The 25,474-nt window shown below is 37.4% G+C and overlaps 1 protein-coding gene across 1 annotated transcript in view; it reads left to right on the top strand.

Moving 5' to 3' along the window:
* Positions 1-25,474, top strand: part of LMBRD1 (LMBR1 domain containing 1) — a 129,735-nt gene that overhangs the window by 48,668 nt on the left and 55,593 nt on the right. Inside the window, exons 6-9 of the mRNA XM_007447201.1 lie at positions 2,930-3,018; positions 5,433-5,506; positions 14,729-14,854; positions 19,538-19,690. Coding sequence (XP_007447263.1) covers positions 2,930-3,018; positions 5,433-5,506; positions 14,729-14,854; positions 19,538-19,690 — 442 coding nt within the window. The remainder of the gene's footprint in view (positions 1-2,929; positions 3,019-5,432; positions 5,507-14,728; positions 14,855-19,537; positions 19,691-25,474) is intronic.

Genomic DNA, 25,474 nt, shown 5'->3' with positions numbered 1-25,474 from the left:
CAGTGTCTAAGACGTTGCGTTTTTGCCTGCTGAGCAACTGAAAGGCAGGGCAGATGTGTATGTGTTGGTGTGTGAACGTGGGAAAGCAAATACGTGTGAATTGGTTCTAACACTGAAGGACGTGTCAAAAGGGGCATTTGGGAGTTGGTCAGGGAGTGAAATATAAATGGTACCTGGGAAGGCCACTTAGTGACCACTGTCATAGTCCAGGTGAGAGGTGAGGGCCTGAGCCAGAGTAGTTATGGAGAGCAGAGGGGAAGAAACAGGCTATTTGGAAGATAAATAGGACTTGGCATTTGAGTGTAGGAGGTGAAAATCTTATTTTCAGTTCTGCTGAATTCATCATTTCAGTTCCATATCCACTGAAATTCATTAGCCTTTCCTTTGTCTCTTGAAGAGATAAACTGTATTAAGCTAATTCACTCAGTCAGATGGCATGTAAAATATTTTTTCTAAGCAGTTTTACTATTGTTAAGAGCCTAAGGGAAATTTATAATCTCACGAGATTCCGGTTCTTATCTTGATCTAGCATTGTGTGTCTTTGAAAGCTGAGGTTCTCTGTATCCAGTTTTTTGAGAGGGACTGAGATGAAGAAAGTATCTGTACCTTTCTACCACACAAATCCCATTACACTCTCGGTTACTTGAGGACCGTCACCACTTGGTAAAGGCCTGAGAATTTATAACTGCTGCCTCCCCTTCAAAATGACTCTGGCTGTGGTCCAGGCTCGTCTGGCTGAAGCGGCCTCTGCATCTGTTAGGAGGTGCTCCCGGCAGGTCTTAGTCTGAGGGGCTGGTATTTGGCTGTGAACATTGCTTGGGCCCTTCTGGTTGTTAAAAGGTTGAAATGCTCCACCTTCCTGAGTCTCTTACCTCACCCTCAGCCCAGACAAAGGGTAAAGCCCGGTTTAGCAGGGTCTTCAGGACCAAGGCCAGCGTCCGTTGATTGGTTAGTGCCTTTGCCATATTGGTTGTTAAATGTTTTGAGTATTATTTATTGCCCAGGACATATAGACATATTTAGTTGTGACTCTTTTGAATTCTGCTTCTGGATGTTACTCTTAGCTTATGAGAAGATACTTTATGTCTGTTTCTTGGATTACACAGCGCTGGTGGCCAGGTGGCTGAGGAGCCTGCTCTGGGTTAGTGCTTTTGCTACTCCCTCTAGTTGTACCTAAAATAATAGTGCTGAGATGTTAGCGCTCTGCTGGATTGCTTCAGAATAAGTATTTTCCTGAAGTCGTTCTGACTGTAGTTTGGGCCCTTTCACCTTTTATTATTATTATTCTTATTTTTAATTTTTTGGTCATGTCAAGTTTCCTCTGGTGTTATTCTTCATTAAATATTTGAACTGCTCAAGAGCCCTGCTCAGCCGCTAGAACATTAAAGTGTCAAGATCGAGAGAGCTAATTGCTTTTCTTCTACCACTGGACAGAATGTGTGATTACCTAAAACTGACATAGATACTGAATGTTCTAAGTAGGAATGCTATTTTTAGGTATTTGTGGCATGTATTTCTATTTTAATAGACTTTAGATGATATTTTATACAACATAGAAGTTTTTCCCCATATTCACAGAAGTGGTTATTCCAACTAACAAGTTCAAAATATACTTTTCAAAAATATATATATATATGTCTCTGGAAAAAACTGTTCAAATAAAATAGAGACATATTACATAGGTAGTTTTTTCTTGCTTGATTTATATTTTTGTTTAAATGCTGATATATAAGTTAATATCATTGTGGAAGTATAATATGCAAGAGTTTGTTTTTTGATTCCACTCTCTGCTTTTATTTAATTGTTTTTGACTTTATAACCAGGGCAGCAAATAATGAGCTCTTTACATTTATTGCTCTATCCCTGTGAGTAATCACTTTTCTTTCTAAAAGTAGTGAGAAGTAAATCTCCAAGATTGAGAAGAGTGTAGTAAACTGATGTCAGTGCAAATAGTTAGAAATTTAAATAACCTCTTGACATGTCTGATGATTCATCTTTTTATAAGAATAAAAAGTATCGGTAGTACCAAGGAGTAAAGGTTTTTGAAATTTTTAAAAATTAGAATAATTACTTTGTTTTACTTGCTTACATTATCAGGGCAGGTACTTAAATATATTGGTGAACTCATGCAGTATTTCTTCGTCACAAAAAAGGATAGATGTTACTGCTTTGCTTACAATTAAAATTAGGTTGGAAAGGAGGTAGTATTAGAGTTACTTCTTACATTCCTGTTTGATTCTCCATATATACAATCTAAGGGATACTGAGCCCTCTACTTTAGTCTCTTGTCTTCTTGCTTCTGAGCTAGATAATAAAGCGCTGTTCTGTCTGTCTGACTGTCTCTCTCTCTCAGCTGTCGATTGAAAAATACATAGAAACTACTTAACTTTCATTATGTATATTAGGTAGAATCTTGAAGGATACAGAAAAATACTAAGAAGAAAGTAAAAAGCACCCCTGATTCTACAATGAGATATTTGCTGCTAATTCTGGTGTATTTCCTTTCTGTTCTTTTTTATGCATATAAATATGCTGAAATCATTACTTAATATTTACATTCTGTTCTCCTGATTTAACAAAGGAATTCTTAACCTGTTTTGTGCTGTGGACCGTTTTGACCATCTTGAGCCTATGGCTCCTTCTCAAAATAGTTTTAAATGCAAAAAATAAAATAAGCAGGATTACAAAGGAAACTAATTATGCTGAATACAGTAATTAAGCTATTAAAACAAATTTGTGATATGGTAAACACATAGATAAGCAACTTCTCAACACCTCTCTGTACTTGGTGCAGATTTGACTTGCTAATTCTTTTGGGGGGAAAGTTGATCTTGGTTTAAAAACTTACTAAAAATTGAGTTTCAGGTCATGTCCTTTTATTTGACCTTTTGTCCTTAAGACCATTAAACAGTTATTTTCTCCTTCATAGTGCTTTTGTTCCATTGAATCTTCCCGATAACAAAAATTCTACAGAGTGGGAAAAGGTGAAGTTCCTGTTTGAAGAACTTGGAAGTAGTCGTAAGTATTCTTTTAAAAAATAAAATCCATAATAATTCATATTTCATGACTCTTGCAACTTTTTTCATAAGTAGTCTATTTTTACACTGTTAAAAATTTAACTTCGTAATTCTTTTAACCTGTGGTTAGATGTTAGACAAATTAGGAACTTTGTGTTGCTGAGACTTCTAGCCATCTAGCTAGAAGTCTCTTGACTTCTTCATAAAATTACCATGTTAAAAAGACAATGTAATCTTCAAAGTATTTTAGTGGTAAAGGTCTTATAATTTCTATGTGGTCTTTAATTCACTTAGGATAATATAGAATAATATGTTAAAGAAATGTGCTAGATATATTGGTGTTTATTTTTAATTTTTAACTGAGAGAACCCTATATTGCTATTTGATCATGATTAAGTAATCTTTTTGTGGAATATAAATTACAGAGGTTTTATGTGGATGAAATAATAGTTTATTATAAATTTACCTCACCAAAAGATCTAAGTTTTCCTTCTCTTAATCAACTTGACCTTGGTTTTTAGAGAGGAACAGAAAAGCAGGTGGTTTAGGAAGTTAGCTTAAGAAAGTTGCTTAATCATTGAAAAATATAGTTGGTGTTAGAAACTGATATCAAATAAGAGTGTGTATTTTATTACTGAGAATTTCATGTGCCTTTGAACTATTTTCAAAGAAAGTTAGAGAACTTATTTTATAAACATATCCTGAAAATTCGTATTGCTTTTTATTAGGTACTCTACGTTCTTTGATCAGCACTTTCTCTTTACCCAGATACAATATTAAATGATGGTTAAATTAGGTCTTGGAGTCTTTGCTGTACAACTTCTTAATTTTCTTGCTTTCCACTTAAGATTTCATCTCGTAAATTGTGATCCATTAATATCTTGCTGATACCAGCAAGAATACGGATAGCGGGTCTGGCATATACTGATACTGCATGTCAGGATTTATGTACCTGAGCCTGTTGCTGAGAAATAAATTGCTTCTTTTCCTGCAGTTAACTCCTTCAGGTCTCTTTAGTAACTACTCTTCTGCCCTAAACATTATCCTATGTTTTGCTAGTCTTTGAGTGTTAGCATAACTTGAATCAGTGATTATAATAGGTAGCATTACTGTACTTGTTGTAATCTCCTTAGTCTTAACATTTAAAAAACCTCACATCTTAAACACCATATTTTATAGTACATTTTGCTTATCACTGTTAGTAATATCAACTTTTTGATTAGCCAGATATCTTAGCAGAACACTCCACTTTATCAATTCTAAGATGCATATTTTTATACATTTTCATATCTCTGATTTTGTGATGTATTTTATAAGTGGAGGTACCTTAAAATGGCTATCAGCCAAATGCCAGACCTCTCCTAGTTGTATGAATACTTTCTGTTGATACTTCTAGTAAGATCAAGAAAGTAACAGCACCAATCGTCTGTGATTTAATAAAATGTATTACAGTTAAAAAAATTAAGGCTTAAAAATTTGTCTTGAACAGTTTCTGAACTTGTTAATAATATGCTCTCTCTAAGTGTTATATTTTAAAACTGAGATGTGAGTTTTAATAGGATGGGTCATTCTATCATTATTTAATATTGATACATTAAATTAATTTAAAAATTATATTTGGTTCCACAGCACCTGCATTTAAACTAGATCAATACAGGTCCAATAGAACCTGTATTAAAACTAGAACAATTAGTATTACTCCAATTTAAGAATATTCAAATTTGCATATTTCATTGTATTATCTGGTATGTTTATTTGAAAGTGTCACTCTCACTACTCCCTCATTGGCCTTCCTTTAAAAAGTTTCCTAAAGCTAACTTGTTAGCATAGTATTCCTGTTTTGGTACTATGTTTGAATTTATTTTCTGTTTGTTTGCTTCTCCCCCCCCTCTAAGGGAGCATGCTAGCTCCTTTCAAGTTAAAGAGGGAAGTAAACTCTTTACGATTTTAGTTCTAGGCTAAGTTTTAAAAACTTACTTGAAATTTAAGAACAGAGGAACTAGGAGTTTGAGTGGAGAGGGAAGACAGAGCCAAGGTCAGTGGCATTCCTATCATGTTATTTCTCGAGGGCTGCCTTTGAGAAAGGCCAGGGCATTTTTTTGGCCAACTTTTGAGCATCTAGTAATTTGCTGATTTCTTTTTAGGCTCAATAATTAGGCAGTAGTTTCCCTTTTTAATTTTAAGAGGTGAAAGAAAGAAAGTCTTAGTCTGAAAGATCTTTAACAAATCCATTTATGAAGAGCTATTTAAAAACTCCTTTCCACTTGGAGTTAGCACTTCAAGAATGGGGTAATGCATATTGGGTTTATTCCTTTGGAATGTGTAAGAAACCCAGTTTTTATATTTCTGTTGATTTGTTGAATATAAACATTTGAATAGCTATACATTTTTAACAGTGTTTTTCTTCTTTTGCAGATGGTTTAGCTGCCTTGTCATTTTCCATTAGTTCTCTGACCCTGATTGGAATGTTGGCAGCTATAATCTACACAGTAAGTATAATGGTAATAATTGAGTTAAAATTAAAGAAACACTTTATGATGCAGTTTTATTACCTTATTGGTATGTTCAATTTAGCTCTGTTTTCCTCTTTAATATCTAGTACTTTCTTCATTTTTCTTGAGAGGAGGGTAGAGTTTTAACTACTTGGTCATAATCATTTTATCTGTATTTGTGAAATTTAACATTCAGAAACAAACTTTATAACTTGTGAGCCTTGAAGTGGTTATATACTATGCAATAATAGATTTAGTGATTTATAAGCGTATTAGAACTCTGAACCATAGATCAGTACCTGTTATGGATTCAGTAGATTTATCCTATATGGGGATATAGGGCTTTTAAAATCAGATATTTTACATCACTTGATATTTCTCTAGTATAAAGAACCTAATCTTATACTCTCAGAGACTTTGATTTTTTTTTTTTTTTTTCCGGTCTCTCTGGGAATGGTACGATATGACTTATAATAGCCTGACAAACGTGCGTGCAGAGTGCTTTTTGAGTTTTTTGCTCAAATTATAGAGGAAAAGCCAGTGAAAATGCTTCTTACTTGCCTCCCAAAAGAGAGTTGTGCAGGAAGCTTTAAATTATATGGAACCTTTTTCAGATTAATGGAGTTTATGTTTAGAGCATTCTTGATTGATACAAAGATGAAAAATGCTGGTTATGAAGAAAACATTTTGGGTATTGTTCCAGTGTCTCCCTTTAAACATAAAAGAAATGGGCTATTAGTGTGATAGCAGAATCTGGTTTTGTTGCATAATCATTCAAGTGTCACAATGTATAATAAAGAAGTCTAAAATCATGCATTTTAGTATCTTTCAGGTGCTTGAGTATTCAGTTTTATTATTCATTGCCATTTTTGCTTTTTTCATGTATTACTACACAAGGAATATATCGGTGGGTAACCATCTTCCCATCTCAGAGAATATATATACTACATGTGAATGGTCTTTTAGGAAACATTCACAGGTTAGACCTGGACTCTAATTGCTATTCTGTGACTGATTGTATGCTGATCTTGGGTTTGTCTTTTACCCTTCCTGGGTCAGTGTTTTCCCCATTAGATGGGAATTTAAAAATGCCTCTTCGGGATTTTTGAAGGTCAAACGATACTTTTTCTAAAAGTGCTTCGAGAAGTATAGGGAGATGAGGATATAACAGTCAGTGAAAGATGAGTCAGGAGAAATGAACAGAAAAAGAGGAAACCGACATGTAAGGTCATCCTCAGGAACCATGAAGGGTCTGTGATTTTACCCTGCTTATAGCTTGTAGTCCGCTACAGTTCCCTGGATGTTGGTCAGAGGTGCAAGACTTCTGGTCAGAGAAGAACTTTCTGTTGCACAGCAATGCCAGCAGCCACGGGAGCGTGTTATCTTGCGCCCGTTTCCTGAGTCCCGACTCCCATGGGATGACATGAAGAGCACCCATGGAGACTGTCACAAAGCTGAGGACCCTTGAGTGTAGGGCGGCCGAGTCTTTATTAACGGACAGGAAACGTGCCTGCTTTCGCTCCAGAGGAATACTGTCTTTGTCTTCCCAGGCTATTTGCTGCAGAAGCATTCTTGAAAAGATAGTACAGAAGAGAAAAGGGCAGTTAGTACCTGACTTGCAAGATGCGCAGAAATGAGAGACCCATGGAGCATTGTCTTCTGACGGCCGAGTGGTGGACGCTGTGAACATGTTCACACAGTGCAGTGTAGGGGACAGACAGTAGTGACAGGTCGGGAGTAGCTTCTCTGACCTTTGAGCAGAGACCTGAGTGAGGTGGAAGGACAGCCAGCCACGAAGGGAGGTGAGTGCAGAAGTCCTGGGGTGAACACCCTGTGCTGTGCTCAGACAGTTAGCAGGAGGCAAAGCTGGCGTGCGGGAGCTCAGGTAACTGGGGAGGGTGGCGAGCGTGGATGAGGGCATGTTTTATAGCGCCTCATGGACCGTGGTTAGGGTTTTGGATTTCATTCCGACTGAGATTAGAAGCTACTGGAAGGTTCTGACTAACATTTTAACAGTATTACTCTGGTGGGTCTGAATTCAGTAAGCTCTGGGGCTGATGAGTGGGAGTGGGGAAAATGTATGAAATTATTAAAACTCTTTGAAAGAGAGCTTCCCTATAGGAATGATATTGTAAAGATAAGTATTTCAAGCTAATATAGTTTATATTCAAATGGAAACTGTGAAAATTATCATTTATGCAATGAAACCAAATATAATTATCATACTGACTTAGTTAAGATAGCCTTAGAAGAGCTTTACTTTTTCTGGAATGCAGAGGGCTGGGCTAAAGCCCATTGATAAAACAAACAGTCAGAGGACCTGATGGCGGGAACCACAAGGCATGATGCTGAGTAGGTAGGAGGGGCCACCAAAAGCCTGAGCCCAAGGGGGAGGGTCCAGTGTCATAGGCACCAGGTGAGACTGCCTAGGGGTTACCTACCTAGGAGTTGCCGTGTGTGTTTTCTTCAAGTAGCATAAGCAGTACTGTTATGATCCGTGGGGGAGAGGCTTAAATGTGGGTCCCTTTTAAGTCCATGGGTCTCTTGAACTACTTTCCCATCTAAAGTGGGAGTAATATTTAATAAGCTTATGAGGATTTAATTAAACAATTCATCAAGTCTTGGAATCTGTTGGCCACTCAATCAGTAATCTCTAGGAGCTCAAACTGTTGAATATTCAGTTTCATGTGGTTCAAGCTACAGATTCCACCGCTTTCCTCTCACAGTGAAAGTAAACCAGGTGTTAACAGCAGTTGTGTCATGGTCAGTGAGAATGTGGATTATGAAAAGGTAAGTAAGTCAGAGAGACATTCACAGTCGGGTGGTGGTTACTCTTGGGTGTGTGGATAGACAGATAAACATCATTTAAATAGCACTGCAGAATGTGCTCAGAACTGGGTGGAAGAATGTTTTGCTACCAAACCACAGTCTCGCCAGTTTTACTACCTAGGTGGGATAGAGAAGACCCTGGTTAAGGGGGAGCGTGGTGTGCATAGCTGAAGATTAGCCATGAGTGTGAGTCTTTATGTAAAATGTAATTTCTGAGTTCTAGCTTCCCCATCTGAAAAATGGGCCAATAATACTTATTCAGACTTTATTAAAAACTAGTTGAGGACTTCCCTGGTGGCGCAGTGGTTGAGAGTCTGCCTGCCGTTGCGGGGGACACAGGTTCGAGCCCCGGTCCGGGAGGATCCCACATTGCCGCAGAGCGGCTGGGCCCATGAGCCATGGCCCCTGAGCCTGCGCATCTGGAGCCTGTGCTCCGCAACGGGAGAGGCCACAGCAGTGAGAGAGGCCCGCGTACCGCAAAAACAAACAAACAAACAAAACAAAACAAAACAAAACTAGTTGAAAATCAACTGTTTATTGATAAGTGGTTTTATTATTGGTAGGTGGCTAATGGTACTAACTATCATATTTGCTTGTGAAAGCAAAGTTTTCTCCTAAGTAGTTAGGGAAAACTCAAGAATTGGAGGAGAACGTGAATGAGGGTATAATAGATATGCATGGGGAATAGAAGAGGTTTAGTTTTAATATGTACCGAAAGTGGGAAGTTAATGCTTAGAGAACTTTGACCCTGAGTACAAGGAATTAATTATTAAAGGTAAGATTATGTCTGTTATTGAATCTGTAGCTATCAGTATTGAGACTACAGAAGTTTTTGTAATGTATGTGTCAGTTGAATGTGAATTTCTTAGGTATGCATTGTTGTTTAGTTTAGAAACTAGTTGATTATTTAAATTTTACCAAGATTATATCCACTGTACCACATCTCAAGGAATAGCCAAATAATTGGGCACTCAATTTTAGGAAAAGAATGTCAAATGACATGTTATCTTGCCTGTTGTTTTCAGCTCAAATTGAAAGGGAATCTGCTATTTTTAAAATTAAAAACAAACAAACAAAAAAACCTCTAGACACAAATATTTATGCAGATATTTTAATTTTTTGGTGCCACCAAGTGGGGAAATGTTGAATAGTGCTGTTTTCATACAAAATATATCATATGGACCACTGAAGTGCCTATAAAGACAGCGACTACTGAACTTTTTATTATGTACACTTATCAGTAAAAAAATTGAACATGTCTTCCAGGAGTTTATGAATTATATATATATTTATGCTAATATAAATTTACTATAACTGTAGACTGATGTATTAAAGAAAACTAGAGTGCTAAATTAAGGATTTGAAAATAGAAATAAATAGAGCAGTGGTTCTCAATAATCTTTGAAGACAGAACTCCACTTTAAAAATTAAATTTCTCAGCCTTCTATGTGATAGTATGCTTCATTGAGTCTGTGACCTGATTTGTAAGATGCACCTTATGTACCACTGTAAGGAAAAGGCCCTGCCCATGCTCTCTAATCATTTATAGTTTTTGTTTTATATTAATGAGAGAAGTGTTTTAGCCTTACCTAAATAAAAAAAAAAAAAAAAAAAAAAAAAAAGTCATATCAATCTTCTGCGTACAAGATAAGGAAAATATAAGTGAAATAAGTTGTAAAGGTATTCCTAAAACTTCACATTTGGATTGTGAGTCTTCTGAATCACTTTTTTGAATTGGCTGTTCATGTCCATGGTTCACTCCACAGGGTTGTTTTAGGCTATCAAGAGAATTGATGCTAACAGCTTTTCTTGGGTGCTCCATTCTTGTCTCTGGGATTTTCTTTGAAGCTGCTGACACACCTGTTGTGGAAATTTAAGCTGTTTTTGTTGTTGTTTCTTCTTTTGCTACCTAAGTAGCAAAGTACAAAATGTCTTCTACTTTGGGCATCTTCCTTTCTTAAGCTTATAAAGCCTTTGATTATTGCTTTGCAAGAAAATACAGAATCATGCTCATTGTTCTAGTTAATTTTTGCTTCACTGCTTGCTCCTTTGTTCTGTCTTTCCTTACACATTAACTTTTTGCTTCAATGTCAAATCGTAGCACTATCTTATAAGACATGGTAAGTGGCAGTTAAACTCAAGAGTTGCACCAAGAATGCAGGTAACTCCACTGGAGAAGTAACTATAATGTAACCAGCTATGACCAAATTTGTGAATGTGCAGGTAATTACAACTATGTCATGACTTCTGCCTAGCCCAGTGTTTGTAAGATGCATCCAAATTTCACTGATGTTAAATATGAACAAATACGTGTATATTTTAGCATCAATGAATATTTAAAAGGGAAATCTAAATTGAATACACGTTAAGTGAGTTGTTTCCTTAGTTATGACAGCATCCGTGTCCTTGAATAATAGGTGTTATAAGTATATGCAGGACATATATTCAGTTTACAGGCAGTGCTTGGCGCTGACCTTTCTAATCCAAGGCTAATAGGTTGGAAACTCGTCCTTCACAGAAGAGAGAGGTGCAGGGAAAAGTGCTCTTCTTATAGGGACAAGAAGGTATTAGAAATGTTTGTAGTTTGTATATATTCTTTCAAAACATTTGGCTTTTAAAATACAGGTGGTGATTTATTCTTGGAAGTTGAAACAAATAAAATTGGAAGCAATTATGGCTGACCTGGAAGCATTTTAAATGGTATGATCTCTTTAGCCTTGTTGATTTTCTGGTAATTCACTAGAGGGCAGTAGTAAGCAATAAAAGTTTTTGTTTCGGAAAAATGATAGCCTTCATACATTTTTTAAAAAGAAATCTGAGGTTAAATTCAAGATTGTTGTTTAAAGATCTTAAAGTTGTAGTGATTAAATATTTTGTGTACTGTGTTATGTCAAGTTTATTTTAATCTAAATATTATACTTAAATTTCCTGATAATCATTGAAATTTAAGCATGTAATCCAAAAATAAGCTAGAAGCTAGGTAACCAAAAACAGTGATTACTTTCTTTTACTTGTTCTCTTCAGACAATTAATAATTCACAAAAAGATGTTGTATTCTGGTCCCATGTTACCACAAGGTGTTACCAAGGACATGTTTTTATTTTCTAAAATTTTTCCTTCAAACTGTTTATTTAAGCTATAGGAATGCAGTTTAACTCTTCGAATAAATGTGTAAATTCCATGTAAGGAAATAAGTTCATGTGAATAAAGGGCATTGAAAAAAAATTTTTTGTTTGAATATTATTTTCTTAGAGAAGTTATTTTATTAATTGAACACATGTTTGTTCTTGGAATAAAGGTAGGTAAAAGAAGAATTGAGACCTAGTCCTTACATACCAAACAGTCTACTGCAGTTATTACTAGTCTGGCTGAGAAATCCACATTGTTATGAACTTTCCACATGATTCTGATTAGCTAAGTTTGGCAGATCTAGTGATAAAACAGACATGCAGACAAATAATGTTAATGTCCAGTGTTCTGTACTATAATTGGGTTATAAGCAAGGCACATTTTTACAAATCAAGGAAGTTTTCTCAGATGCACTGTAATTAAGCTGAGACCTGAAGGGCACTGGGCTGGGCTAATGAGGTAGGGTGAGACGTGGGTGTTCCAGATGAGGCACTGCATGTACACAGGTGTGGATGCGGAAACTGCAGTGAACCATTTAGAGGCATGAGGTTGGGTGGTAGGGATCAGGTCACAAAGGGCTTCGTAGGCCAGGATTAGATAGTGGCGTCTATTCACAAGGCTAGTAATTGTACCTCTCGTTGGAAAAAAAAATAAATTGTAAAGTAACATTTTCAAACAGTCGTTCATGAAATTCTGATACATACAGAAAGAGGTGAACAGAGTAGTGTGGCTCTGGCTGAACCAGCAGCGGCAGACCGACGCTCCCTGCTTCTTGTCTCCTGTGTGGTCCTGATGGCCCCCACGCAGAATCCTGGGGACTCCCGCCAGAGCACGTTGTCCTAGGGAATCTCAGTGGATGCTAATCAGAGGAATGACATAATCTGACATGAGGGTTAGAGCAAGATCACTTTGGAAACAGTGTAAAGGATGGATTTGTAGGAAGTGAGACCAGCAGACCAGTGAGGAGAATTTAGATGACTTCTCTCTGACAGTAAACTCTAAGTAGTGGCCACGTTTTTAGTGCTGACTGGAGTACAGATTCCTTGGGAAATAATTGGGCTGTCCAAAAAGTTCGTTCGGGTTTTCCCATAACATCGTATGGAAAAACCCAAACGAACTTTTTGGCCAACCCAATAGTATTGAGTTCTGACGTTAGTATATTTAGCGACCCAGATCCATCAAGCAGAATAGCATCATCAGATCGGAATAGCAAGATTTGGGATAAAATAAGCCTAGTTCGGAGGTGGTTGGAAAGACAGGAAAATATACTTGGGCATAAACTGGGTTTAGCAAAATAATGTTGCCTCGGCAGTTGGATGTAAAAAGCAACGTGGACTTGTGGTAAAATGATATGTGAGTGTGGAGTGTCGGTGAATAATCATCATGTAATACTGTATGCTCATCAGAGTCTTAAAGTGCTATGTTACTTTTTTTCATTACCGTTTAAAAGGTGTGGAACTACTAGAACAACAGATAGGTCAGAGGTCAGAGTGGTAATAGGGTTAGGACACTCCTACAAGGGAAGGGTAACCACCTCTGGGACACCTTGGCTTCCATACGCTTTTTTCTTTACATTTTCAGTAGTTTGAGGATATAAAATTTACTGTTAAAAAAATAAACCTGATTATGTTTTTCCTTTTTATATTTTACCAAGGTCATTAGGAGTATAAGTTAGATAAGAATTTAGTTAGTTAGAAGAAAATTATTCTACTCTGTCCAAATTATATTTTCTTCTAATACAAATAGAACCTTTCCCCAACCTCTCCTTGTTGTTTTTGTTTTCGGATGATGGGGAAATCATGAGAACATTAACTTATGTTTTAACAATATTTAAAATGCAAGATTTTAAGTATCTCTCCTTTAGAAAATGCAAGGATTTGCATATTAGGTAGTAATTTCAGCTAGTTAATTATCTAAATACAACATGCTGTATAGAGTTGATACAACCTGATAGAACTGGTTGATTTCTGGGATTTCCTTTTAATCATGTTCTTTGTTCCTATTCTCCCTTAATTAAAAAACAACTCTGACGTGTCAGAATTTATGCTTCCCTATATGAATTGTGGTTTCATCAATATTTAATCAATGTCTAAAGGAGACTCAGTGAGAATATACAAAACATATTTGAGATCATCCTGGGAGTTAACAGCCAGGTAGCAGAGAGCATGAGAGAAAATATGGAGGATTACTCAGGATGTTTTAGAGTTCGGGGTTAAGCCTAAGAGGTAGTGTTTATCACTTCTGCCCACATTCATTGCTTGGGCTCAATCTCATGGCCCTACCTAACTTCAGGGAGGCTGGCTGAAGTAGTTTGGCTGTGTTCTCAGGAAGAAAATGGAAAGATTTAAATACGTGATGTTGTATCTACTTTAGAGCCCATTGCTGCAACCAAGAGGTGATAGTTGTCAGTTTTGCTTCTAAGAATTTAAGGTCAGTAACGATTTTGAATACTGGTCACATGGCAGTTGCCATTGAGTGTTTTTAATAGTTACAATAAAATTTCACATTTGGGACTGGCTAATATAGAATTGGGTAATAGAAAATAATATGTTTATTTTTAATGCCGATTAATATTTTAGAATTTCTTGTAAGAATTATATTTAAAATACTTAGTGAAAAGACTGTAAATATTTAGAACTTACAAATAAACTACATACAGATCATTGGTATGCTAATCAAATAACATGTATGTTAAAATACTTACATTTTACTAAGGGTTTACTATATACACTGGGATAAAATTGTTTTCTTCCATACAAAATAATTTTATAAATTGTTTCTACTGATTCATACTATCTTAACCCCTGATTAGCCTGAAAGTGTGAGTTATTACTTTGATATACATTAATTTTATAACTTGTCCTTTGAAAAATAGATATTACCTATTCTAGGAATAGTATTACAGACGTAACTCTATGTAACTAAATATGAAATAAACAGAATTATGAGGCGATATAATCATGATTCACTCCCGTATCCCCTGTTCTTCAGTGACTGTCCCCTTCACAACTGCTTACTCATTTTTTTATTACTTAAAAGGACCTTTTTTACCTGAAAATTCTGTATAATATGTTTAAAATAGTATTACTAGGGAATTCCATGGTGGTTCAGTGGATAGGACTTGGCACTCTCACTGCCAGGGGACCAGGTTTGATCCCTGGTTGGGGAACTAAGACCCCGCAAGCCTCCTGGTGCAGCCAAAAAATAAAGAAATAAAATAAAACAGTATTACCAAAACGTGTTTTACTTTTGTTCTTTCAGGCCTATGGCATGTCGGCCTTGCCTTTAAATCTCATAAAAGGCACTAGGAGTGCTGCTTACGAACGTCTAGAAAACACTGAAGACATTGAGGAAGTGGAGCAGCACATCCAAACAATTAAATCGAAGGTGACTCGATGTTTTATTGTAACCGGGGAGCGTAAAAGTACTTTGTCTTAGAGCTGCTCTGTGTTGTGACTTAGACATTGCTAAGCCCATATTTTGACATTGTTTGAGTTTTTGTTCAACGTATCCTTAAAGAACCCTATTTTTTAAAAATTGTCTTCTGTGAAATGTAGGACACTGACAGTATGAGAATTTCTATCAGTGTTCTAACAACTGAAACGCAAAAGTTTTACTTGCGTATGATGAAGACCTTGCTAGTTCCCAGGTATGCTGATTCCATGTGTAATATCAGATTTCACTGTATCACTTATGTTAAAGTTTTATGTACTGGTTGAATAAGATAAGATTACGTGTAACCACTTGCCAATTAAATGTACTTCTAAAAACACAATAAAGTTTTTCTTCCTCTGTCACCTTCAAGTAACAGATAAATCTTATTTATAGAACATAGGAAAAAATGGAAAGTTTTCTGAATTATTCTATTAAACTATCATAATCCTGAGACAGAAACCAGATGGTAATAGCACACCAAAAAGAAAACTGTTTACTGGGCTCTCTTATGAAAGTACAGGCAAATAATTTAATATAAATAAAAATGTTAGCAATTCAAAAACTATGCTGTAATAAGAGAATATTTCATAATTATAAGATTAGGTTTATCCCAGGAAGGCGAGGATGATATATTAGAAAATAAAGTAGTTTAATATATTGAGAATAAATGAGCAACATAAACATCTTAATAGATGCCAAAGAGTATTTGGTAAGAGTCAATTTGTAGTTAACGATGTTTAGAGAAAATTCTTACCAAATTGGAAGAAAAGAAGTTGTTTAGCAAAGGAAACCTACCGTGAGCATCGTACCTAATGAAAGAAACATTCTCACTAAAGGCACGTATACGACAGGGATGTTCATATCCTATTCCTAGTCAGATAGAAAAGAACGTAGGGGTAACTGTGGAAGGGAGAGGAGAGAAAAGGGGAAGTAACTTCTGTTATTTGCAGATAGCCTCTACCAAGAAAATCTAAAAGAACCAACTGGCAAATTAATAGACCTAACAAGAGTTCATCAAGGTGTCCAGATACAAATGTACAGGATCATTCACCAGGTGGAGGATGTAATAGAAAATGACCTCATTTCCAATAACTGTGAACTATAGAATAATAAGAAATGTCAGAATCTTCCTGGTGGAAATTACAAACTTTATTGAAATACATAATAGAAGACTGAAGTAAATGGAGAACTTCATCCGTTCCTACTTGGGAAGATTCAATATTGTAGAGACGACAGTTTTCATACGTTTAGGTGGAAATTCAATACAGTCTATAAAAGATAAAAAATGAAATCTTTATAAACCTCCTACCATATACTAAACATTCAGAATTTAAATCCAGTATAACATTTACAAAACATTAGGAGAAAGTGAAAATCAAATTTTATTCTGGCATGTAGAAGACCTTTGTAAATAAGACTCAGAGCTCGAGTGCAAATTGAGCAACTGGTGAGCTTTAAATTTTTATGTTTTTAAATGTATGTACCAAAAAAAGTGGCACCAAAAAGGAATTCAAAGAACCAACGATAATTTGAGAGGAAATAATCTGCAATATAGCTGATATATGCTGAGCATCTTTAAGTCAAGAAGAAAAAAAGACAAGAAATACATAGAAATAATGAACAAAAGACCTAAATTAGACAGTTTACTGAAGGAGAAATTAAACTCTTCAGTGAAAATATGAAGTGATGCTTCAGCTCATTAGTAATGAGTAGGTTGACTAAGATCCCAGTTTGTGTGGGACCTGAGGAGTTTTCCAGAACATGAGGGGACTTTTATTGCTAAAACCAGGATGGCTGGTAATTAGAGCAACTCAGTATTTTTTTATCCTTTAGAAGTCTTTAAATTTTTTACCTTTGTCAGGGGTTGATAAGAATTTGGGGATAGGAATACTGTTTGAGGGAATATAAAATATACAGCTTTTTAAAGAAAACTGAATGTTGTCACATGCGCCTGTACACACAAACACGCAAACAACGTACCTTTTAATAATTAAATTTTAATCCAACAGATGCCTAGGAGCCTATCTTACTGGATTGTATGTATGCGCTTGTACCCAGGTGAATAAGGATATTCATGTCCCTGCCCCCTCAAAAAAGAAAATAATCTAAATGTTCAAAAATAAGGTACTTGTTAAATTAAAATATCATGGTATAATGTGCTGTGCAATGATGAAAAGGAATGAGGTAGATTTATATAGCTTAGAGAATGTATCTTATGAAATTAAGTTACACTTTCTCAGTTTAAATTCTGGCTCTCCTGATTATGTAGGTAATATCTGTGGGCCTTATTTTCCTCATCTAATAAATGAATAAAATGCTGTTATCGGGCTTCCCTGGTGGCGCAGTGGTTGGGAGTCCACCTGCCGATGGCGGGGACGCGGGTTCGTGCCCCAGTCCGGGAGGATCCCACATGCCGTGGAGCGGCTGGGCCCGTGAGCCATGGCCGCTGGGTCTGCACGTCCAGAGCCTGTGCTCCGCAACGGGAGAGGCCACAGCAGTGAGAGGCCCACGTACTGCAAAAAAAAAAATGCTGTTATCAACCTCAAAGAGTTTTATTTGGAAGATTTAAGGAGAATAAGGCACAGGAAATGTTACCTATTATGTAAAACAAAAACCGTAAGTATGTTTACACAGAGGGACACATGTAGACATGTAGATATGCATGGTCTCTGTGACAGCGATAACCACAGAAGAGGGGGTGGTCGTTGGGGACCATGGGAGGGGCAGCTTTCACGTTTTACTGTTTTTCCAACAAAGGATATTGTTTATATGCTATGTAACTTCATTTTTTTTTCCCCAAATGAAATAATTGGTTGACTGCTGGGTGTCTCTCCTGGTGTCTGTCTGACCACAGTTGTTCTTACATTGGTTTAGACAGTTGGTACAGCAGAGCGGGCCTCCATTCATCCCACTGATGCTTCAGCAAATGGGCAGATAATTTGAGTGTGTTTTCAGTGGACCCTTAAGTCAGCTTACTAAAAAATTTTTTTCCTGAAATAGGGAACGCCAGCAGTGAAATAAATCTACCTTCTTGGTATCCTTTTGATATTAGAATGGCAGTTTTGAGAGAAATTGTGTAGTTAAGATATAAAGTACCACACGCTTGAAGTATCGTGGCCTGGATCTGTCTTCTGGAGGGAGGTGTGTTATTACTCTGGTCTTCAGAAAATACCCTTCTGTAAGGTTCCTTTCTGGGGGATACAATTTGATAATAACCAGTGTACCTAAAGCAGTGAAGATAGTTAAATAATAATAATAGCCCCATGTATGCAAAGTATGGTCTCTGGACCAGTAGCATCAGCATCTCCTGGGAATTTGGCAGAAATGCAAATTCCGGGCCCCACCCGGGACCTAACTAAGTCGCGTTCTCTCGGGGTAGGGTCTAGAAACCTGCGTTGAACGGACCGTTCTGTTGATTGTTATGCATGTGACGTTTGGGAAGCAACACGATCAGGAACAGAGCATGGCAGTGCCGTCATGTGGAGAGGTCACTGTGACCCTGACATCCCCTTATGCAAGGGTATCTGGGCTGTCTGTGTGTGTCCCTTATTCCACATTGATGCTGCTCTGGGCTGTGCTGCAGAGCACTGGCCGGCGTGTCCCCCAGCATCCTATTTAAACCTTGATAGGGATTTTAACACTCTAATTATCTAAGGCTTTTACAGTTTAAAAATGTCCCAGGAATTCCCTGGCAGTCCAGTAGTTAGGACTCAACTCTGTCACTGCTGAGGGCCTGGGGGTTCAGTCCCTGGTTGGGAAACTAAGATCCCACAAGCCACATGGCCTCGCCAAAAACTTAAAAAAAAGAAAGAAAGAAAGAAAAATGTTGTCCCGTGTAAATATTTTCTTGGTCCTTCCGATAAAAGCAAACAAATTTATATTTCACCTTTTTAGTATTTAGCAGTTGTTTTGTTATTGTGGTTTATTATTGTACCGAGTTGAAGACACTTATGGGCAGGGGGGAGTTCGAGTGGGAAAGTGTCACTCCGGATGCCACAGAAAGGTACTGCTCATGGTTACGGTAAATATCATATGAAAATAGATGAGAATTATCTGTCAGATAGGCCAGCCGAAGAAAACATGACTCATTTGCAAATGTAAATGGAGAATAAGAAAGCGCTGGCTCTTAGTGATTGTTACAAAAACCTGTGCACACCGCATACGAGTACTGCATCACTCTGCTGGTGTTTGAGTCAGGGGCTGAGAAGCATCAGCTCAGATACACTGTAACACAGTCGTTCGACCAAAAGGAGAGAGAACGTAGGACCGGATATGTTAAGACAAGGGATAGGATGAGGAATTTGGACATGAAGGAGAATAGCTGAGCAAAGAACATAAAGTGCCTCATAAAAAGGACTTTACCATATACGGTATTTGGAAAACGGGGATCAAGAGGACGTTCAGCATTAAATGTACACACATTCACGTCGCATTCTGACACTGATCTAGGTTCAGAGATGTGTATTGTCACATAGAAGTTGTTGGGTTCTTTTTTTTTTTCCCAATTTGTAAATTTGCCAAAGGAGTCAAATCGAGCCAAAAAAGTTTGTGTTGCCTGATCTGCTAAATCTGATGGGTACTTTATAAAGACCTTAATGGTAAAAAAAAAAAAAAAAACTGTTCTGTTATTTGCAGAGCAAAGATGGTCGACCTTTGCCAGCAAGGGATAAACGCGCCTTAAAACAACTTGAAGAAAGGTTACGAACACTTAGGAAAAGAGAGAGGCACTTAGAATTCATTGAAAATAGCTGGTGGACTAAATTCTGTGGTGCCCTGCGTCCCCTGAAGGTAAGTGGGGTTTTGCAAAATTATGCTGTCACTCTTCCAAGTTTCTGTAGTACCTCTCAGAGAGGCTGAGTTCTTGTGAGGCATTGCAGCGTGGAACTTAAGAGCATGGGTTTCGCAGTTAAAATAATCTGGTTTTAAATCACAGCTCTGATATTTGGTAGTTTGGGCAAGGTACGTAACCTCTCTGAGCTTCATTTACTCATGTGCCATGTAAGTATTATAACAGAGGTTTGGGGGGATTTAAATTAAAATATAGGTAAGTAATGTGGTATTCTCCTGGTTTTACAAGGTTGTACTTTTCTGTAGGAGATGTGGGACCCGTATTAGACCTTTCTCAGATAGGCAGATTTCAATATTCAGATTGAAAATTTCAATAGAATTTGCTGCATTGTGAGGTGGCATGTTTCTGAAAGTATGTAAAAAGGTATTCTTTAAGATGGAAAAGCATTAATTTCCCTTTTTTTTTTTTTTTTTTTTTTTGAAACCATCATTAGCTAGCCTTGAATTCTTCAGACTGTGGGCTTCCTCAAAGGAAATGAGGAAATGCACTGACTGCTTACCCTAAAAAGCTTCTCTTTTGAAAGACTTCTTCAAAAACATACCATAATCAGTTAGATCTACTGTGTATCACTTAAACCTTTTTTAAAACTTAACCTCGGTCCCTTTTGCCAAGGTGATTGTCTTCATAGCACCAACGGTATGAAGAAACCCTGCTCACCCTTAACTTAATTCTAAATTGTTTATATAGCTTCTTTATAAATATTTATAACTTGGTCGCTAACATTAGCTGCCTTGTTTTAAAAGTGCTTTGTGCCATTTCACTGTACCTGTGTTTAGAGGGACTTTCAAATCAACTTTATTAAGTGTGCAGATTGATTTTGCCAAATGTAGGTATGTAGGTATAGAAGATCTATATCACTACAGAAAGCTACTTTATGTCTTCCCCTGTGCCACTGAGCTCAGACTCCAGCCACCCACTGATGGCCTTCTGTCACTGAGGTTTACTTTTTTGTGTTCTGGGGAGTCATGGCATAAATAGGCTTTTGTCTGGCTTCTTGGCTCAGCACAGTGCTTTTGAGATTTCATCCATGTTAACTGCATTTCTTTTCAGTGGTTCATTTTGTTTTCTTGCTGAGTAGTATTCCAGTGTGTCTGTATCACAATTTGTTTATCCACTCACCTGTTAGTGGGGATTCGAGTTGTTTCCAGTTTGAGGCTATTATGATTAATGCTGATGTGAACATTGTGTACAAATCTTTGTGTAGACATCTACACATTCATTGATTTTTCTTGAGTAAATGCCTAGGAGTAGAATTGCTGGGTCTAATGTTTAATATACATTTCACTTTATAATAAGTGAAGTATTTTTCAAAGTGGTTGCACCATTCTGCATTCCCACAGCAGCATGAGATTTCCAGTTGCTTCACATCCTTGTCAACTCATATTGTAACTGTTCGTGATAGTTGTTCTAATGGGTGTATGATCTTACCTCATGGTTTTGATTTGCATTTCCCTGGTGACTAATGATATTAAGCATCTTTTTGTATTCTTATTGGCCATTTGTTTATATTTTCTCAAAGGCCTCTTTAAATCTTTGGCCACTTTTAAAGTTAGGTTTTTGCTTTATGAGCGAGTTATGAGACTTCTTTGTATATTCTGAATCAAGTACTTTGTCAAATTTGTGTATTCTTAATGTTGTCCCCTAGTTTATGCCTTGCTTTTATGTTGTCTCAACACTGTCATTCAAAGAGATGTTTCTTAAGTTTTTATAGAGAGCATTTTCTCCTGAGTTTCTTCTAGATGATAGTTTTAGTTCTTATATTTTAGGTTTGTGGTCCATTTTAAGTTAATTTTGTGGAATGATGTGACTTAGGGGTCAAAGTTTATTTTATTTTCCATATGGATAGCTAGTTGTTTCAGCACCCTTTTTTTTTTTTTTTTTTTTTTTTTTTTTTGCGGTACGCGGGCCTCTCACTGTTGTGGCCTTTCCCGTTGCGGAGCACAGGCTCCGGACACGCAGGCTCAGCGGCCATGGCTCACGGGCCCAGCCGCTCCGCGGCATGTGCGATCTTCTCGGACCGGGGCACGAACCCATGTCCCCTGCATCGGCAGGTGGACTCACAACCACTACGCCACCAGGGAAGCCCAAGATTTCTGATTTTTTTTCTCCTTACTGCACGGGCTAAAACTTCCAGTACTGTCAGTTTACCATTTATTCCTTTTGTTATATAAATAAATCAGTATTCTCGAATACTGATTGGAATTCTTAGCTATCTTTCTCTGGTTTTAAGTTAGGAATAATAGGAAACACTTAGGGTTAGTTAGTAGTAGTCATGCCTGATGGAAAAATCTGATGATGCAAACTTATTGTTATGTAATTGAGGCTTTAACGTGAATTTTTCTTACATGAAGTATGAAAATGATTTATTACACAGATGTAACTCAGAAAATGGGAAGCTGTGCTGTTCGTGCTTCTCATACATTAGCATCCCGGTGGTCCCAGTGGGAGCAGGCAGACAGGGCTGCTCCCTGCTCTGCTCTGCACTGCTCAGCCATGCTGGAGGTCGTTTGACACCTCTGAGAAGCTCCTGGTGCAGAATTTCTTTAAAGTTATGTTTGTCTCAAAATTTGGTGGTAGAAAAAAAAAAATTTGGTGGTAGTGTTCGGTGCTGTATATAATCCATGTTTGCTTTATTATAAAGTGTATTGAATTATACCACAATTTGCCATTTTTTATAAGAAAATGTTATAATTATTTTTCATAAGAGTAGCTCCCCCGCTGCCCCCCCGAGATGCAGTTGATCTTGTGATTTCACACTTCCATGATTGCCTAGCATATGTGTGTCTCATGTCAGAGGCACAGGGGTTCAGAGCATGGCTTTTCTGTCACATACATGTAGTGTTGAGTCCTTGCTCTACTCACCAGCCATATAAATTCTTGTTACTTCATCTTGCTACACCTCATCTTTCTCATTCATGTAATGGAGTTATGTACTTATTTTTGTTATGGGAATTAAATGAAATAATGTATGCTGTGCCTTTTGATGTAAGCAGCTCAGAAAATTGCAGCTGCTATTGTTACAGTTCTATATATAGATTTCTCAACTTCTTGAATACTGCCATGGAACTCAAGGAAGAAAATTAGTTTTGAGTTGAAGTCACTTATAAAAACTAGCATCTAATTAGCATAAGTTAATGGGTCCTTCAAACAGCATTTATATATAATACCGAGCACATTTCTAAGCATACAGTCTAATCTTCATTAGACACTTGATTAAACTTGCCCCTGACAGATGGGCATTCTTTGAGTGTGTACAGCTAATTGGCCTGGGTAACCTACAGATCCATTAGGTTTTAAATAAAACTTGAGATTTTACTATATATACACCTATTATTGTATATTTATACCTCTTATATTTATAGAGAGAGATATAAATTCATGTCCATAATTATATCCCGTATTCTTTCAGACTTTTTTTTTATTGTGGTAAAACATACATAACATACAATTTACCATTTAAACTATTTGTTGGTGTGGCATTACTTACATTCACAATCTTGTGCAACTGTCACCACTCTCCATTTCCAGAACCTTTCATCATCCCAAACAGAACATTCAACAATAACTCTCCATTCTGCACCTCCACCCCCCATACCCGTGAAACCACATGACTCAGACTGGGACTTGAACTCACTGTCTTTTAGTTGAGATCAGACACCTGGTCTCAGGACTTAATGAAGCTCAGGTTCTTGATGTCTCGTTGCAGAAAGAATTCAGTGAGAGACAAAGTGATAGGTAAGAAGTGCATTTATTTAGAGAGATACACGGTCCATAGACAGAATGCAGTCCATCTTAAAAGGCAAGCATGGCCCTGGGAGAAACACACTCCACAGACAGAGTGTGGGCCATCTCAGAAGGCGAGAGGCCCTGAAATATGGCGTGGTTAGTTTTTATGGGCTGGGTAATTTCATAAGGAAAGGAGTGGGGAGATTATTCCAACTATCTTGGAGAAGGGGTGGAGATTTCCAGGAATTGGGCCCCGCCCACTTGTTGACCTTTTTTGGTCAGCCTCAGAACCATCATGGCACCTGTGGATATGTCATTTAGCTAATATATTATGTTGAGCGTATAATGAGGCTCAATGTCCACTGGAACTTGAATCTTCCGCCATCTTGAACCTAGTTGGTTCTAACCAGGTTATGTCATATCCAACAGCTCTGTCATTCTTTTAAAGGTTGTGCCCTGCCCCGGTCCCTCCTGTTTCACCCCTGCCCAGCTCACATCCCCTAATGACCTCTATTCTCTTTTCCGTCTCTCTGAATTTTCCTATTCTAGTTACCTCATATAAGTGAATTATATGTCCTTTTGTGTCTGGCTTATTTGACTTCACATAATGTCTTCAAAGTTCATCCATATTTTTGATGTATCAAAATTTCATTCCTTTTTAAGGCTGAATAATATCAGTTTTGTTTTTCCATTCATCTTTTTGTTTATCCATCCATCTGTTGGTGGACATTTGGGTTATTTCCAACTTTTGGCTACTGTGAAAAATGCTTCCAAGGTAATTGGTATACAAGTATCTGTTTGAGTCCCTGCTTTCAGTTCTTTTGAGTATATACCTAGAAATGGAATTGAGAGATCTTGTGTCAGTCTTGGTGTAGCTTTTTGAAGAACCTACAGATTGTTTTCCACAGTGGTTGCACCATTTTACATGCCCACCAGTAAGGCACAGGGTTCCAGTTTATCCATATCATTGTCAACACTTATTTTCCTTTGTTTTGATAATAGCCAACCTTATTGTTGTGAAGTGATATCTCATTGTGGTTTTCATTTTCATTTCCTTAATGATTAGTGACATTGAGCATCTTTTCACTTGATTGTTGGCTTTGTATCTTTGGAGAAATGTTTATTTGGGTTTTTTTTGTTCGTTTTTAATATACTTGTTGCCAAAATATTGGCCCTCTGTGCTCTGGTGCTGACTAGAAATTCAGAGACAGAGTTTTGGAGGAAAGAGAAAGAGTAGCTTTATCTCTTTGACAGGCAAAGAGGGAACACAGCAGGCTAGAGCTAGTGCCCCCCTCCCTGGGGAATAGGGCGAGGTCTTAAGAGTCAGGGCTCCTGCTTGCAGGTAGGTGATAAGGATCAAGGCAGTGACTGGGCTTGCACTCTTCTGATGAGTTGGTGGTGAGGTAAGCAGGAGTCAGCATCATCAGCCTTCAGATTCCAGCTGGTCTGGGGTCTGCATGCTTGTGGGCAGCATACCATCATTAATCATTAACTTCTCCCACCTGAAGGGGGTTTCAGTATCTACAGGACAGATCAAAGATACCTTTGTGTGTATGCATTGATTGGGACACCAGGACCTTGCCCCAAGGCTGCACTACTGTTTCTCTTGACTGTTTGTTTCTCCCTTGTCTCCCATCCCCTCCCTTTCCTAATTACCAACTGCTTGAATCTGCCCATTGGAAGTCGGGGAAGGTCATGGAGGCTGAATGAAGCCTATTTCCTGTAATCAGAGAAATGGGGCACACAGAAAGGCTTTGTTCCCTGGAGACCCACAGGGCCTTGCTCAGTATCATTCTGAATGTTACTCCTTATCAGATACATGATTTGTAAATATTCTTCTATTCTTGGCTTGTCTTTTCATTCTGTTGATAATGTTCTTTGATACACAAAGTTTTTTTAATTTTGATGATGTCCAGTTCATTTTTTCTTCTGTTACCTATGTTTTTTGTGTCATATACAAAAAATCGCCAAATCCAATGCCATGAAGATTCTTTCCC

Source organism: Lipotes vexillifer, unplaced genomic scaffold, assembly GCF_000442215.2.
Source record: "Lipotes vexillifer unplaced genomic scaffold, Lipotes_vexillifer_v1.1 scaffold1180, whole genome shotgun sequence".
NCBI lineage: Eukaryota > Metazoa > Chordata > Mammalia > Artiodactyla > Lipotidae > Lipotes > Lipotes vexillifer.
The sequence above is the reverse complement of the archived record's forward strand: the minus strand, read 5'-3'. Positions and strand labels throughout refer to the sequence as shown.